General features: G+C 45.8%; 1 protein-coding gene across 2 annotated transcripts in view; it reads left to right on the plus strand.

Annotated features, from left to right (window-relative positions):
* The first annotated feature begins 439 nt into the window (after nucleotides 1-439).
* The window catches only part of TTC27 (tetratricopeptide repeat domain 27), a 197,549-nt gene continuing 184,921 nt past the window's right edge, over nucleotides 440-13,067 (plus strand). For both annotated transcript variants that reach the window (XM_077813550.1, XM_077813549.1), the window contains exons 1-3: nucleotides 440-714; nucleotides 5,952-6,132; nucleotides 12,879-13,008. In XM_077813550.1, the coding sequence (XP_077669676.1) occupies nucleotides 627-714; nucleotides 5,952-6,132; nucleotides 12,879-13,008 (399 nt within the window). In that variant the 5' untranslated portion in view covers nucleotides 440-626. The remainder of the gene's footprint in view (nucleotides 715-5,951; nucleotides 6,133-12,878; nucleotides 13,009-13,067) is intronic.

The raw sequence follows: 13,067 nt of genomic DNA on the forward strand, positions 1-13,067 counted from the left end.
CCCCATGGCCGCAGCTCCTCCGGAGAGTCCGAGAGGCCGGCGCCAACCCCCCAGCTGCTCCGGGCGCCCCCTCACCCCGCCTCCCCTCATGAGCGACGTTTAAACAGCAGCTTGAGCGGCTTGGCCCGGCCGCACGCAGGAGGCGGGGCAGGGCGGGGGTGTGAAGGGCTCGGCATTTCTGTGCGGTGGGGGCGGGGGGGGAAATCAGGCTTCGGGCGCCTCTCGCTTAGGCGGCCCGATCTCCGCTCGTGGGCAGAGGGATACCCACGGCATTCTACACAAGGTGCGCATGCGCTACTTTCCCGCGCGGGGGGAGGAGCAGAAGGGAGACGGTGTGCCGCCCTTCATCTCACACCGGCACGCGCTCAACTGCTCAGCAATAGAGCGCGCACGCGCACTCCGTCGGCCCCGCTCAGCGCGCGAGCCAGAGGCAGTTAGTTCCACCGCGCGTGCGCTAACGGTCTCCGCCCAACGTGTTTCGCGAAGCTGTCATGGCGACTCCCTGAGGCCGGTTGCTGCACATGGGTTGGGAGCGCGGCGGTTGCGGTCAGTGAGGGAGCAGCGCCTCAGCCTGGCCGGTGGGGGTCCGAAGAGTGAGCGCTAGGCGGCGGCAGGAGGCGTGGAGGATGTGGGCGCTAGAGCGGGCGCTCCTGAGGGGCTTCCCCAGCGCAGCGGAGTCCCGGCAGCGGAAGCAGAGCGAGCTGGCCGCGGCAGGTGAGAGGCCGGGCCCGGGTCCCCGAGGCTGCGGCGAAGCCGGACCGGAGGGATGTGCAGGTGGTGCCGCCTGCTGGGGATGCTGATAATTGCCCCGCTCTGCGGAGCGAGCCCAACCGCAAGCGCGGCAGGGTCACCGCCCCGCTCACCGGGCCGCCGCCTTAGCGCACCGCGCAGGAGAGCGCAGGGTTATTACTTGTAACAACGCAAGATACATCTGAGCAGGGCGTTACCGGCTCCGCTGCTGGTGGGGAATGGCACCTTGTTGCCCTCGAACAGAAGGGCCAGGTAGCATCGCTTCACAGGGTCTGTCTCCTGCCGAGCAGGGCGCGTTCTCCGCTCGGTGTCCAGTGGCTGTGAAGACACAGCAGCGTTGGTTAACAGCTGTAGTTAAGCCTATAGGGCTGCGTCTGCACGGCAAAGTGAAAGTATGATAGTAGCTGGGGCCGACATACTTGTCTTAGCCTTAATTTAGCTAGCATGGGTACTAATAGCGGCGTAGATGTGGATGGTGGCACAGCTTAGCAACTGGAGTATGTTCCCAGGGACCCTTGGAGGGCTTGTACTCTGGTTGTTAGCCCGGGTTGAAGCCTGTACTGGTATGGTTGTGCTACTGTTGTTATATGCAGTAGTAGACTAGAGCTAGCATAGGTATGTCTGTTTCTGCCACAGTTGCACCTTTACTTTGCAGTATAGATGTCTCCTGGAAGGAGTTTGAGGTTGAACTCGAACTGCTAACTGGAGTTAAAAGTTGAGTTGCAGTGTCTTCACTGCTATTTTAACCCAGGTATGGTAGCTTGAGTTAGAACACACCTTTTTTGCCATAACAATGAGTCCTTGTGACACCTTAGACCAGGGGTGGCCAACCTGAGCCTGAGAAGGAGCCAGAATTTACCATTGAACATAACCGAAGAGCCGTAGTAATATGTCAGCAGACCCCCATCAGCTAACCCCTTCCAGCCCCTAGCGCCTCCTGCCCACCAGCAGCCCCACCAATCAGTGTCTCCCTCTCCTTCCCCATGCTTCTCTCCCATTGCAATCAGCTGTTTTGCAGTGTGCGAGAGGCTCTAGGGTGGGTGGGGGAGTGAGGGCATGGCATGCTTGGGGGAAGGGGTAGAGTGGTGGCAGGACATGGGGCAGAGCAGGGGTTGAGCAGTGAGCATCCCACAGCACATTGGAAAGTTAGCATCTGTAGCTTCAGCCTCGGACTCAGTGCCTATGCAAGGAGCCTCATATTAACTTCTGAAGAGCCACAGGATGGCCACCCCTGTCTTAGAGACTAACAAATTTATTGGGCATAAGCTTTTGTGTGCTAGAACTCACTTCATCAGATGCATGAAGTGGAAAATACAGTAGCAGGTATAGTTATACATAGTACATGAAAAGATGGGAGTTTCCTTACCAGGTGGGGGGGTCACTCTAAGGAGACAATTCAGTTAACAATAGAATACCAAAGGAAGAAAAATCACTTTTGTAGTGGTAATGAGGGTGGCCCATTTCAAACAGTTGACAAGAAGGTGTGAGTTACAGTAGGGGAAAATTAGTATGGTAAAATTAGGTTTTGTAATGACTCATCCACTCCCAGTGTTTATTCAGGCCTAATTTGATGGTGTCCAGTTTGCAAATTAATTCCAGTTCTGCAGTTTCACATTGGAGTCTGTTTTTGAAGTTTTTTTATTGAAGAATTGCCACTTTTAAGTCTGTTATTGAGTGACCAGGGAGGTTGAAGTGTTCTCCAACTGATTTTTGAATGTTGTAATTCCTGATGTCAGATTTGTGTCCATTCCTTTGCGTAGAGACTGTCCGGTTTGGCCAGTGTACATGGCAGAGGGGCATTGCTGGCACATGATGGCATATATCACATTGGTAGATGTACAGGTGAACAAGCCCCTGATAGTGTGGCTGTTGTGATTAGGCCCTATGATGGTGTCCCTTGAATAGATATGCAGACAGAGTTGGCACTGGGATTTGTTACAAAGTTTGGTTTCTGGGTTAGTGTTTTTGTTGTGTGGTGTGTAGTTGCTGGTGAGTATTTGCTTCAGGTTGCGAGGGCTGTCTGTAAGTGGGGACTGGCCTGTCTCCCAAGGTCTGTGAGAGTAAGGGATCGTCCTTCAGGATAGGTTGTAGGTCCTTCATGATGCACTGGAGAGGCCCAAAATGGCATAATTTGGCTTGTGCCAACCAGGGCTGACTTTTTATTGCAGGGAAGGAGAGCAAAACATTGGTACATGCTAGTTATTCCATATTTTTATCAGTCATGTAACTAATAACAATGAAAGGTACTTTCCTTGAGGCTGTTAAGTGGCCCATTTTTCTTCTAACACACTCTTAATGGCTTTTTAAATGCAATCTTCCATTCTTTGTGAGGAGCCTCTTAGAATCATAGAATCATAAACTATCAGGGTTGGAAGGGACCTCAGGAGGTCATCTAGTCCAACCCCCTGCTCAAAGCAGGACCGATCCCCAATTAAATCATCCCAGCCAGGGCTTTGTCAAGCCTGACCTTAAAAACTTCTAAGGAAGGAGATTCCACCACCTCCCTAGGTATCGCATTCCAGAGTTTCACCACCCTCCTAGTGAAAAAGTTTTTCCTAATATCCAACCTAAATCTCCCCCACTGCAACTTGAGACCATTACTCCTTGTTCCGTCATCTGCTACCAGTGAGAACAGTCTAGAGCCATCCTCTTTGGAACCCCCTTTCAGGTAGTTGAAAGCAGCTATCAAATCCCCCCTCATTCTTCTCTTCCGTAGATGAAACATCCCCAGTTCCCTCAGCCTCTCCTCATAAGTCATGTGTTCCAGTCCCCTAATCATTTTTGTTGCCCTCCGCTGGACTCTTTCCAATTTTTCCACATCCTTCTTGTAGTGTGAGGCCCAAAACTGGACACAGTACTCCAGATGAGGCCTCACCAATGTCGAATAGAGGGGAACGATCACGTCCCTCGATCTGCTGGCAATGCCCCTACTTATACAGCCCAAAATGCCATTGGCCTTCTTGGCAACAACGGCACACTGTTGACTCATATCCAGCTTCTCGTCCACTGTAACCCCTAGGTCCTTTTCTGCAGAACTGCTGCCTAGCCATTCGGTCCCTAGTCTGTAGCGGTGCATTGGATTCTTCCGTCCTAAGTGCAGGACTCTGCACTTGTCCTTGTTGAACCTCATCAGATTTCTTTTGGCCCAATCCTCCAATTTGTCTAGGTCCCTCTGTATCCTATCCATACCCTCCAGCGTATCTACCTCTCCTCCCAGTTTAGTGTCATCTGCAAACTTGCTGAGGGTGCAATCCACACCATCCTCCAGATCATTAATGAAGATATTGAACAAAACCGGCCCCAGGACCGACCCTTAGGGCACTCCACTTGATACCGGTTGCCAGCTAGACATGGAGCCATTGATCACTACCCGTTGAGCCCGACAATCTAGCCAGCTTTCTATCCACCTTATGGTCCATTCACCCAGCCCATACTTCTTTAACTCTTCTGTATGTCAAGCACAAATAAGCATTTGCCCTCTCAAGCCAGGCCTCCACCTATTGAAATACTTAAGTGTCAGTGGGGAGAGAGACTTCTGAGCTTTGACTAAGCAAGTGGTGGATTTTGAAAGAGAATGGCACATGTCCAGATGGCCCTTGTCTGTTTTACTCAAAGACTACTCTTATACCAATTCCATCACAGTAATATCCAAGCACCTTCCAGTTTTTTATTCAGTGATGTGACTAACATCTGTCATGCGATTTCTCTATTATCCTTTCCCCGGTAAGAGAATTGTGTGTGCCGAGTAATGCTGCTGTGTGTGTTTTGTAGAGACGACAACATTGGAGTGCACCTTGTACATGGAACAGAAGGTGGGAAGGTTTGTGATGGTTCTTTGTTCCTGTGGGAGTTCATTTCTTAGCTTCAAACTATCCATTGAGAAAGCTCTGTCTGTTTCCCATTTGTGCTTCACCCTTACAGTAGTGAGTCCTGTTGTGTTTCAGGAGTGGAGTTGTCAACCATGGTCTTCACCTGGAGCTTTATGTGATCTTATGGATATACTGGGTCCAGTCCATTGACCATCCTGAAGATAAGGTCCAAAATCTTGAACTTGATTTGATATTCTTTCATAAGTCAGTTTATAGAATGAAGGAGAGGTTTGATGTGCTCACAGTAGTAGCTTATGTTAAAATGAATGTATCCAGGGTGGGTTTCTTTATTGTTGGTCACACTATCACATTCCTTCCCTGAACAAGGGATAGGCTGTTCTGGTGAGTGGCAACAGTTGCTCATGACCCTTTCTTCAGCCAGGAAGAGCATGGGTCAAATTCACAAGTCTTGGGTCAAGACTGAGTACTTAGAGAGGTCCAGTGCTTCTTGAGGATTGAATGTACTGACCTGCAGGAAAACAGGCATGCTGTTTGTTGTCCATCATAAAAGAAATAGACCCATGCTGTTTGAGAAGCTTTCCTAAATGTGTGTGAACTTTTCAGCACTGTAGGATGATAGTTTTTTGCAGCGCTTCACTAGGAATAGATTTAGGCCTAGCTTGAGCATTGCTGTAAATTCCATTCTGTGTGCAAACTTCTTGATGATAAATGGTAAATAGTTTCCTTATCTATATAAGAATTTATCTTGCTCATTCCTTGTGAATATCTTTGGCAGAAGGAGTGTGTGACATATGCTATGTTAAATGGAAATTTATTCTTTTGAACTCCTTTTATAAGAGTGTGTTGAACTAATCCTTTCTCTTTCCTTGTCATAAAATTGTCTCATGATCTCTGAAAAGGTCTTCTAGCATGTGATACAGAGCTAGTGTCTTAGAGTTACCTATAGCATTTAAGACATTTTTGGACTACAAGTGCTGTTCTCACTTAAGACCATTAAAATCGTTCTATTTAGTTTTAATGTGTACGTCCTGTACATGTAAAATATTTTCAGGTCTTTTCCCTGAAACTTGAGGTTTCCTTCGTGGTGTTGAAAAATATGATTGTTTATGCTTGAACCCCAGGGAGCAATTCATATTTCCATTGGGAAAAGGTAGCAGTGATTTGTAAAATTCAGCTTGAACATTAAGATCGCAGCCTGCTGATGCTGTGCTGTTTGAAGAAGGTGTATTTGCATTTAGTATCAGGTGAATAGAGATTCTTTTTCTCCAAGATGAATGGGGAATGTTTAACGTTTTGGTTTGAATTGGTCTTGTATGCCGTTTTACATCTTGTTGTCATCGCACTCTGATTTTTATTTTTTTTTAATTGCAGGAAGTGAATCCTTACTGCAGTTGCATTTCAAAGGGAACTATGAGGCCATTTTATTAAGTGAGGTGATCCAGGATGTTTTCACTACACTCACAATGACAGAGGAGAAGATTGACACCTACCTGGAGAAGCTGATAGTAGCGTACCTGGACTGTTCTGCTGCAGATGCTGATAACGTGGAAAGGTGGAAATCATTGATTTATTATATGTGAGGCTAGAAGAGGCTATGTTAGTTTTATTAGAGGTCATTTTGTCGTCTATAAAAGTTGACAGTATGGGACCTCTAAGATTTTTGTTCAGAGGACAAATCTCAGAGATAAAACCTAAGAAATCTATTTAGAAACATTAATTCAGTATTGATTTTTCTTTCTTTCACTATATTATATTTCAACATAGTAGGTTCAGGAGTTTTTTGAAGTCACATCTGTTGTTGGCAGCGTGTTTGTCCGAAGCTTCTGGAATCAAGAAGTTAATCGGTTTTAAATTAATCTCACCTTTCCCCTTTTCTCTGCTTCCATAAACAATTGATTGTCGTTTGTAACTCTGTAAACCTCAGATTACGTATTTGTCCACAAAACATAACATGACATAACACAATGTTTACATTATGCAGTGAGTCACAATGTGAAAATATCTTTATCTTTTTAAAATGACAGCTCTTAACTGAAGGACTATTTCCTATGAGTAAGAGCTATTTTCTCCTCCTGACCTTCTGTAAAGCATTTACTGCACTTCCACTGTACAATACATTCAAGTCCTCTTTCTAATACTAGATGTTAATATGTTTGAATTTAATGTTTGCAATTTGTCACATAAATAATATATAGTTTAAGGATTCCTAATTGAATGGAGTTATGAAAGTGGGTTTGTTCGTTTGTGTTTTTTTTTTTTTTAAGAGAAAGTGGTAGCAAGGAGAGCAGACCCACCCCAGTTGGTGTGGTGGGGAGTAGGGACAGGGTAGGAACCATCGATATTTATAAGGTGTACAATAGATAAAGTTAAGATTTTGTCACTGTTACTTTTAGTAAACATCTTGGACAGGTCACGGGCAATAAACAAAAATGTATGTAAGCCAATGACCTGTCTGTGACTTCTACTAAAAATAATGGGGGATGGGGGTATGAGAGCCCAAGCCCCACCCTGGGTAGGGCCGTACCAAATTCATGGCCATGAAAAACATGTCATGGACCGTGAAATCTGATCTTTTGTGTGCTTTTACCCAGTACTATACAGATTTCACAGGGGAGACCAGCGATTCTCAAATTGGGTGTCCTGCCCAAAAGAGGGTGTCATAAGGTTATTTTAGGGGGGTTGCAGTATTGCCATCCTTACTTCTGAACTGCCTTCAGAGCTTGATGGCCAGAAAGTGGCAGCTGTTGGCTGGGCGTCCAGCTCTGAAGGCAGTGCCCAGCCAGCAGCAGCGCAGAAGTAAGGGTTGCAATACTATACCATGCCACCCTTACTTCTGTGTTGCTGCCTTCAGAGGTGGGAGGCCAGAGAGTGTCATCTGCTGACTAGGAGCCAGCTCTGCAGGCAGCAGCACAGAAGTAAGAGTGGCAATATCATGCCATGCCATCCTTTCTTCTGTGCTGTTGCTGGTGGTGACTCTGCCTTCAGAGCTGGGCTCCTGGCCAGCAGCTGCCACTCTCCATCTGCCCAGTTCTGAAGGCAGTGCCACCGCCAGCAGCAGCGCAGATGTAAGGGTAGCTGTACCACAGCCCCCCCTACAATAACCTTGTGACCCCCCCCCCCAACCACCACCACCATTCCTTTTTGGGTCAGGACCCCTACAATTACAATACCGTAAGATTTCAGGTTTAAATAGCTGAAATCATTAAAATTACTTAATCTTACATAATTTTATCCTTAATAGTAGTAATTGCACTGGGGGAAGGGCTGGAGGAGAACAAAAGAGCAAGATGGTAAAGTAATTAAGCATAACCAAGAAAGTGCAAAGAACTGCAAATGCCTACATACAGTATGAGACACTTAAAAGCAATAAACAGTTTAGCAAGAATGTCAGGTACGGTGTCTCAACCAGGGCTTGGGCTGTCAGGTCTAGTGGTTGGAGCAGTGATGGTCAGAGGCCAGGAACAGCACTGACGATCAGAGCCAAGGGTAAGAATTCAGCAGTCCAAGCTGGGGTCGGGAGTCCAAAAGCAAGCCAAGACACAGGTCAGTTGCTATGGCTGGCAGGGACCCTTCCTGGAACAACTTCTGGTCTTAAATAGGTTGCCTGGACCAAGCAGGGTCAATGAGGGAAGCTGTCATTCTGGCCTTGTGAGGCAGTACTTCTGGTTGTATTTATCTCCACTGCACTACCATGGCTGCAGGGTTGTGGCAAGGAGTTGGTTATCTCACACCCCACAGACCCAGGTTCCTGTCTAGGGATGTACATAGTGTTTAAAACCATAACTCTGTAACAGATTAAAATTCTATTGGTTAAACATTTAACCAGGGAACTCGGGGTGCGGGGATGCTGCATGCCGGGGATCCTCGCTGCTGGGGGTGGCATTTAATTGTTAACAGAAACTGATAAGCATCGAGCTTATTGGTTAACCGGTTAAACTTCTACATCCCTATTCCTGTCCCTGCAGAACTTCACACAGTGAAGGCAAAATAGATGTAACTAGCTTTTTTAAAGCATTGGGCTGAAAATAATAATGGCCTCCCATGATCTTTGGTCATAGTCTATCAAAACGATATGTTTATCTGTAGAGGTGTGGAGAACAGCATTCTTTATAGTCTATCAAGTAGAAAAGGTCAGCAAGTAGAATATGCAGAGAGATATTCTGAGCTATGAGAATAGAATTATAGTGCGGTGTGCTACTGGTCTCTGGATCAGAACAGTTTTAATGGTGACTGACTTCTTCTTTTTCTCAATATTGTAAATTGTTTCTTGGAACATCTTGTTCGGAGTATATAAAGAAAAAAGACACTCAATCAGGGATTGAAAAATGTACCCAATACGTACTAGCCTAAGGTCTAATCCTAATCGCCAAGCTGAAATACATCCTCTCTAGCCTGCTGTGGTGCACTTTAAAGAAATGAGTCTTTTGAAAGTTGAAGTTTAACTGTTCAAGATATTATCATCTGATAATAAATAGTATTCAGCATTGATGCTTGTTGATTTAAATTAAGCCCTGAAATAATGATGTGCCCCACACCCCAATGAATTTACAGTGGACTCTACCTCTTTACAGGGTTTCATTGCATCTGTTGCTGTACTCCTGATGTGCAGAAGGTCTTCTGCCTCTCAACTGCTCTTTCTTCCATACCTAAGTCTTTGGTACATGTTACTCCTCTTGCCCTTCTTAAAGGAGCAGTAGCTCACAAATCTCTGCTCCTTTTTCCCCCCTCACCACCCACTTCTCATTCTGTGAAGAGCAGCCCTGGGCCTGTTCCACTCCCTGTCCCCTATCTTCTCTGTGGGGAGAAAAAAGCAGCTCAAGCCACTCTGCTTCCTCCCGCTCTCAAAAATAACTTCGATGACACCTCTCATCCTGTTAAAAGAGCAGCAGCACTTGTGCCTCTGCTCCTTTCCTCTCCTTGAGAGAGAGAGATGGTGCATGGAAGAAAGCATGAAGGTGCTTGTTTAAAAAATTTAACAAGCAAGCAATAGACAGTGGAATTATTGCCCAACTGGTAAGGGGAGTCAACAGTTTCTTGGAGGACTGATTGCTGTGGGACATAGTGAGAACCAATTCAAGGTTGGATGATGGTCATGGAACAGCTGGAGATGGTAGAGTGCCACTTCTGGGCACAAGAAACGAGCACTGACTGGTGTTATTGCACTATAATGCAGGTTTTGGATGATAAGGAGTAGCTGCAGAACTTTCAGATGCGCAAAGCCACATTCCTGGATCTGTGCCTCAGCCCTCCAGCACAGGGCCACCAACGTGAGAGCTGCATTGACAATGGAGAAGCAAGTTGTGATCGCACTGTAGAAACTTGTGATGCCAGATTGATTTCTGATTGACTGGTAATAATTTGGAGTCAGGAAATCCACCATGATAGTTGGAATGCAAGTGTGCAGGGCTGTTAATTGCCTTCTAATACACAAGACTGTGACTCTGGGAAATGTGCAGGACATAGTGGATAGTTTTGCACAAATGGGGTTCCCAAACTGCAATGTGGCAATAAATGGCATGAATATCCCTATTTTAGCACCAGAAAGAGCTACTTTTCTATGGTAATGCAAGTGTTAATGGATCACTGGGGACACTTTACCAACATCAGTGTGGGCTGGTCAGGGAAGGTGCATCATATGCACATCTTTAAGAACACAAGACTGTTTGGAAAGCTGCAAGCAGGGACTTTCTTTCCCGACCAGCAGATTACAGTTGGTAATGTTGAAATGTGGTGATTGCTGTGCGTGTAAGAATATAATATTGCCAGTGCACCTATTAATTTTGTTTGAGACTGATTTTATTTGTTGTGTGACATTGTGCAGTAACAGGTAATTGGTTCCTTTCAGAACTGCTGAGCAGTTGGCTACATATGTTGTGAACTAATAAAGATGAATTATGTTCTAAATAATAGAACTTTATTCTGTAACAAAATCAGTGCAAAAAACCCCCATGTAATTTTAAAAAAATTAAAAACTTAAGTTCTGTTCTATGAATGTATTAAAGGGAAAGAACATTCATGTCCATTTCAGCTACTTATACACCAACCCTGGCTTTCACAGGTTAGTGTATGTGAAGCTGTGATAGTCCTTAATGTCCCTCAGCATACAGTGTTAGGGATACTGCTGTGACCCCCAATGCCACATGGAGTGTTGAGGTGGGATATTGTGTTCTCAATGGGCTGTGAGGGAGGCAAACCTACAGGTCCACCAGAGTCTGCAATATCTGTGTTTGCTGCCTGAGAAGCCCCGTTATGTCCTCGTGCATCTTCCTCTCCTTTTCCTTCTGGGACTCCTGGGCCTTTTTTCTCTCCACACTTGCCTGCTCCAGGCTGTCTGCAATATTCACCCTCCAGGCCCTGTGTTCAGTCCAGTTTAGCACTGATTTGCAGGATCTTATTGAACATGTCATCCCAAGTCCCTCTTCTTTCTCCTCCTTATTTGGTTTAAGCATTTTGAGGGTGTGGAGGGGGAGACCCTAAAGTCCACGATGGTAGCAGCAGGGGACTTCCATGAAGGTGTCATCAAGATCTCTCAGGAGGATTCAAGGGACATCTCTGTGTACATAAACAAATTGCTCTGCATGGATCCTCACACCGAACGCTATAGGGGAATGAAAAGCAGATTGCAACTCTGCCTCTCTTGGTTGTACCACTTCCTCTTCTAGCACAAGTAAATGAATGAAAAGTCAAAAGATGTTCCCTGCTATTTTGGGAGTGCCACTCCTGTAATTGAAAATTTATCTACACACTTACCCTGCATTGGGCTTGCCTGTGTTGGACTAGCTGACCTGAAATGGAGTCAAAAACAGGTCCTGGCTTGCTGCACAACTGGATCACTTGGTCATCTGTTCCCCCATACTCCTCCTCCTTGTTCCTCTTCCACGGCCGACTCCTTGCTGTTCACAGCAGGGGCCTGTGACTTGGGCTTTTTGGAGGTATCCATGGTGTGTGTGTGTGGGGGGGGGTGTCTCTGCTGAGTATGGCACGCAGCCAATTGTAAAAGCAGCAAGCTTGCAGCTCAACACCAGATTGACTGTTAGCCTGCCTGGCATTCTTGTATGCCTGCTGCGGCTCCTTGGCTTTCACAGGGCACTGCAGCTGGTCTCTGTTGTACCCCTTCTCCTGCATCCCCCAAGGAATCTGTTCATAGATGTTGACATTTCTAAGGCTGATTCAGAGCTGTGCCTGCGCAGCCATTTCTCCCTGCAGGCCCAGGAGATGCAAAAATCTGTCTCCTCCAGGCAGGAGCACATTAGGAGCATGTGCTGGCATGGTCAGCTGGCCAGCTGCACTCAACAATGGAGAGCTACTAAACGCACTTGTCAAGCGGGGCAATCTGGAACAGGCGTTTCAAAAATTTGTGCGATTGTAAAGGTCAGGAGGAGTGACTGGTCTACATGACCCCTTGGCAGTGGAGTACAGAATGGTGACCAGAGTGGTCAGCGTGGGACATTGTGGGAAAGCTTCTGGAGAATTGTTAGGGTTGACTTAAATAACAGTGTCTGCACTCATGCTGCTTTGACCTAAGTACATTGGCCATGGCTCTGTGCCACTGAGGGAGGTGGTGTTACTGTGTTGGCATAATGGGGCACTTACATCAATGGGGAAAAAGAAAAGGAGTACTAGTGGCACCTTAGAGACTGATGCATGCATCCGATGAAGTGAGCTGTAGCTCACGAAAGCTTATGCTCAAATAAATTGGTCAGTCTCTAAGGTGCCACTAGTACTCCTTTTCTTTTTGCGAAAACAGACTAACACGGCTACTACTCTGAAACCTATCAATGGGAAATGCATTTAAGTGTAGACACATGCACAACTAGGTAAACATAACTTTGTGGTGTAGACCAGACCATAAGAATGGCCATACTGGATCACACGCAAGGTCCATGTAGTCTAGTCTTCTGGCAAGTACCAAATCCTACAGAGGAAGGTGTAAGACTCCTGTAGTATGCAGATGTGAATTAATCTGCTCCCCACGGTAGGCCTTACCTTGATCTCTAATAGAGATTGGCTTAAGCAATGAAGCATGAGACTTAATATTGCTTCTAAAATACTCTTTATTAATTACGATGATTCTGAATGTTCTTGATGACCATATAAATATCCATACTCTCGTTATTTCCCCCCCACAGCTCTACAGTCTTGGATACTGAATTTCTTCTTTTTTTTTTTTGTTCTTTCAGTAAGAAATAGCAAATTTTAAGGCTGTAAGGGTTTTTTAATTGGTATGAGACTAAATCTGTTCTAATGTTTTTTGATGAAAAAATCATCAGTTAATTGCTTTGATTATCTGTCTTGCAGACAAAGGTTGATATTTCTGCTGGGTGTAGGCAGTTTGCAGCTCTTTGTTCAGAGCAATTGGACCGGACCTCCTGTTCACTTACAGCCTCAGGACTTTTTGCCATCTTCATTGCTACACCAGTTCTGTGAGGTATGCTTACATTTTAAAAAGCTGCATTTTGGTTAATTACTGTCACTTCTATTCGCTGA

This window comes from Eretmochelys imbricata, chromosome 3, assembly GCF_965152235.1.
Source record: "Eretmochelys imbricata isolate rEreImb1 chromosome 3, rEreImb1.hap1, whole genome shotgun sequence".
Classification (NCBI taxonomy): Eukaryota; Metazoa; Chordata; order Testudines; family Cheloniidae; genus Eretmochelys; species Eretmochelys imbricata.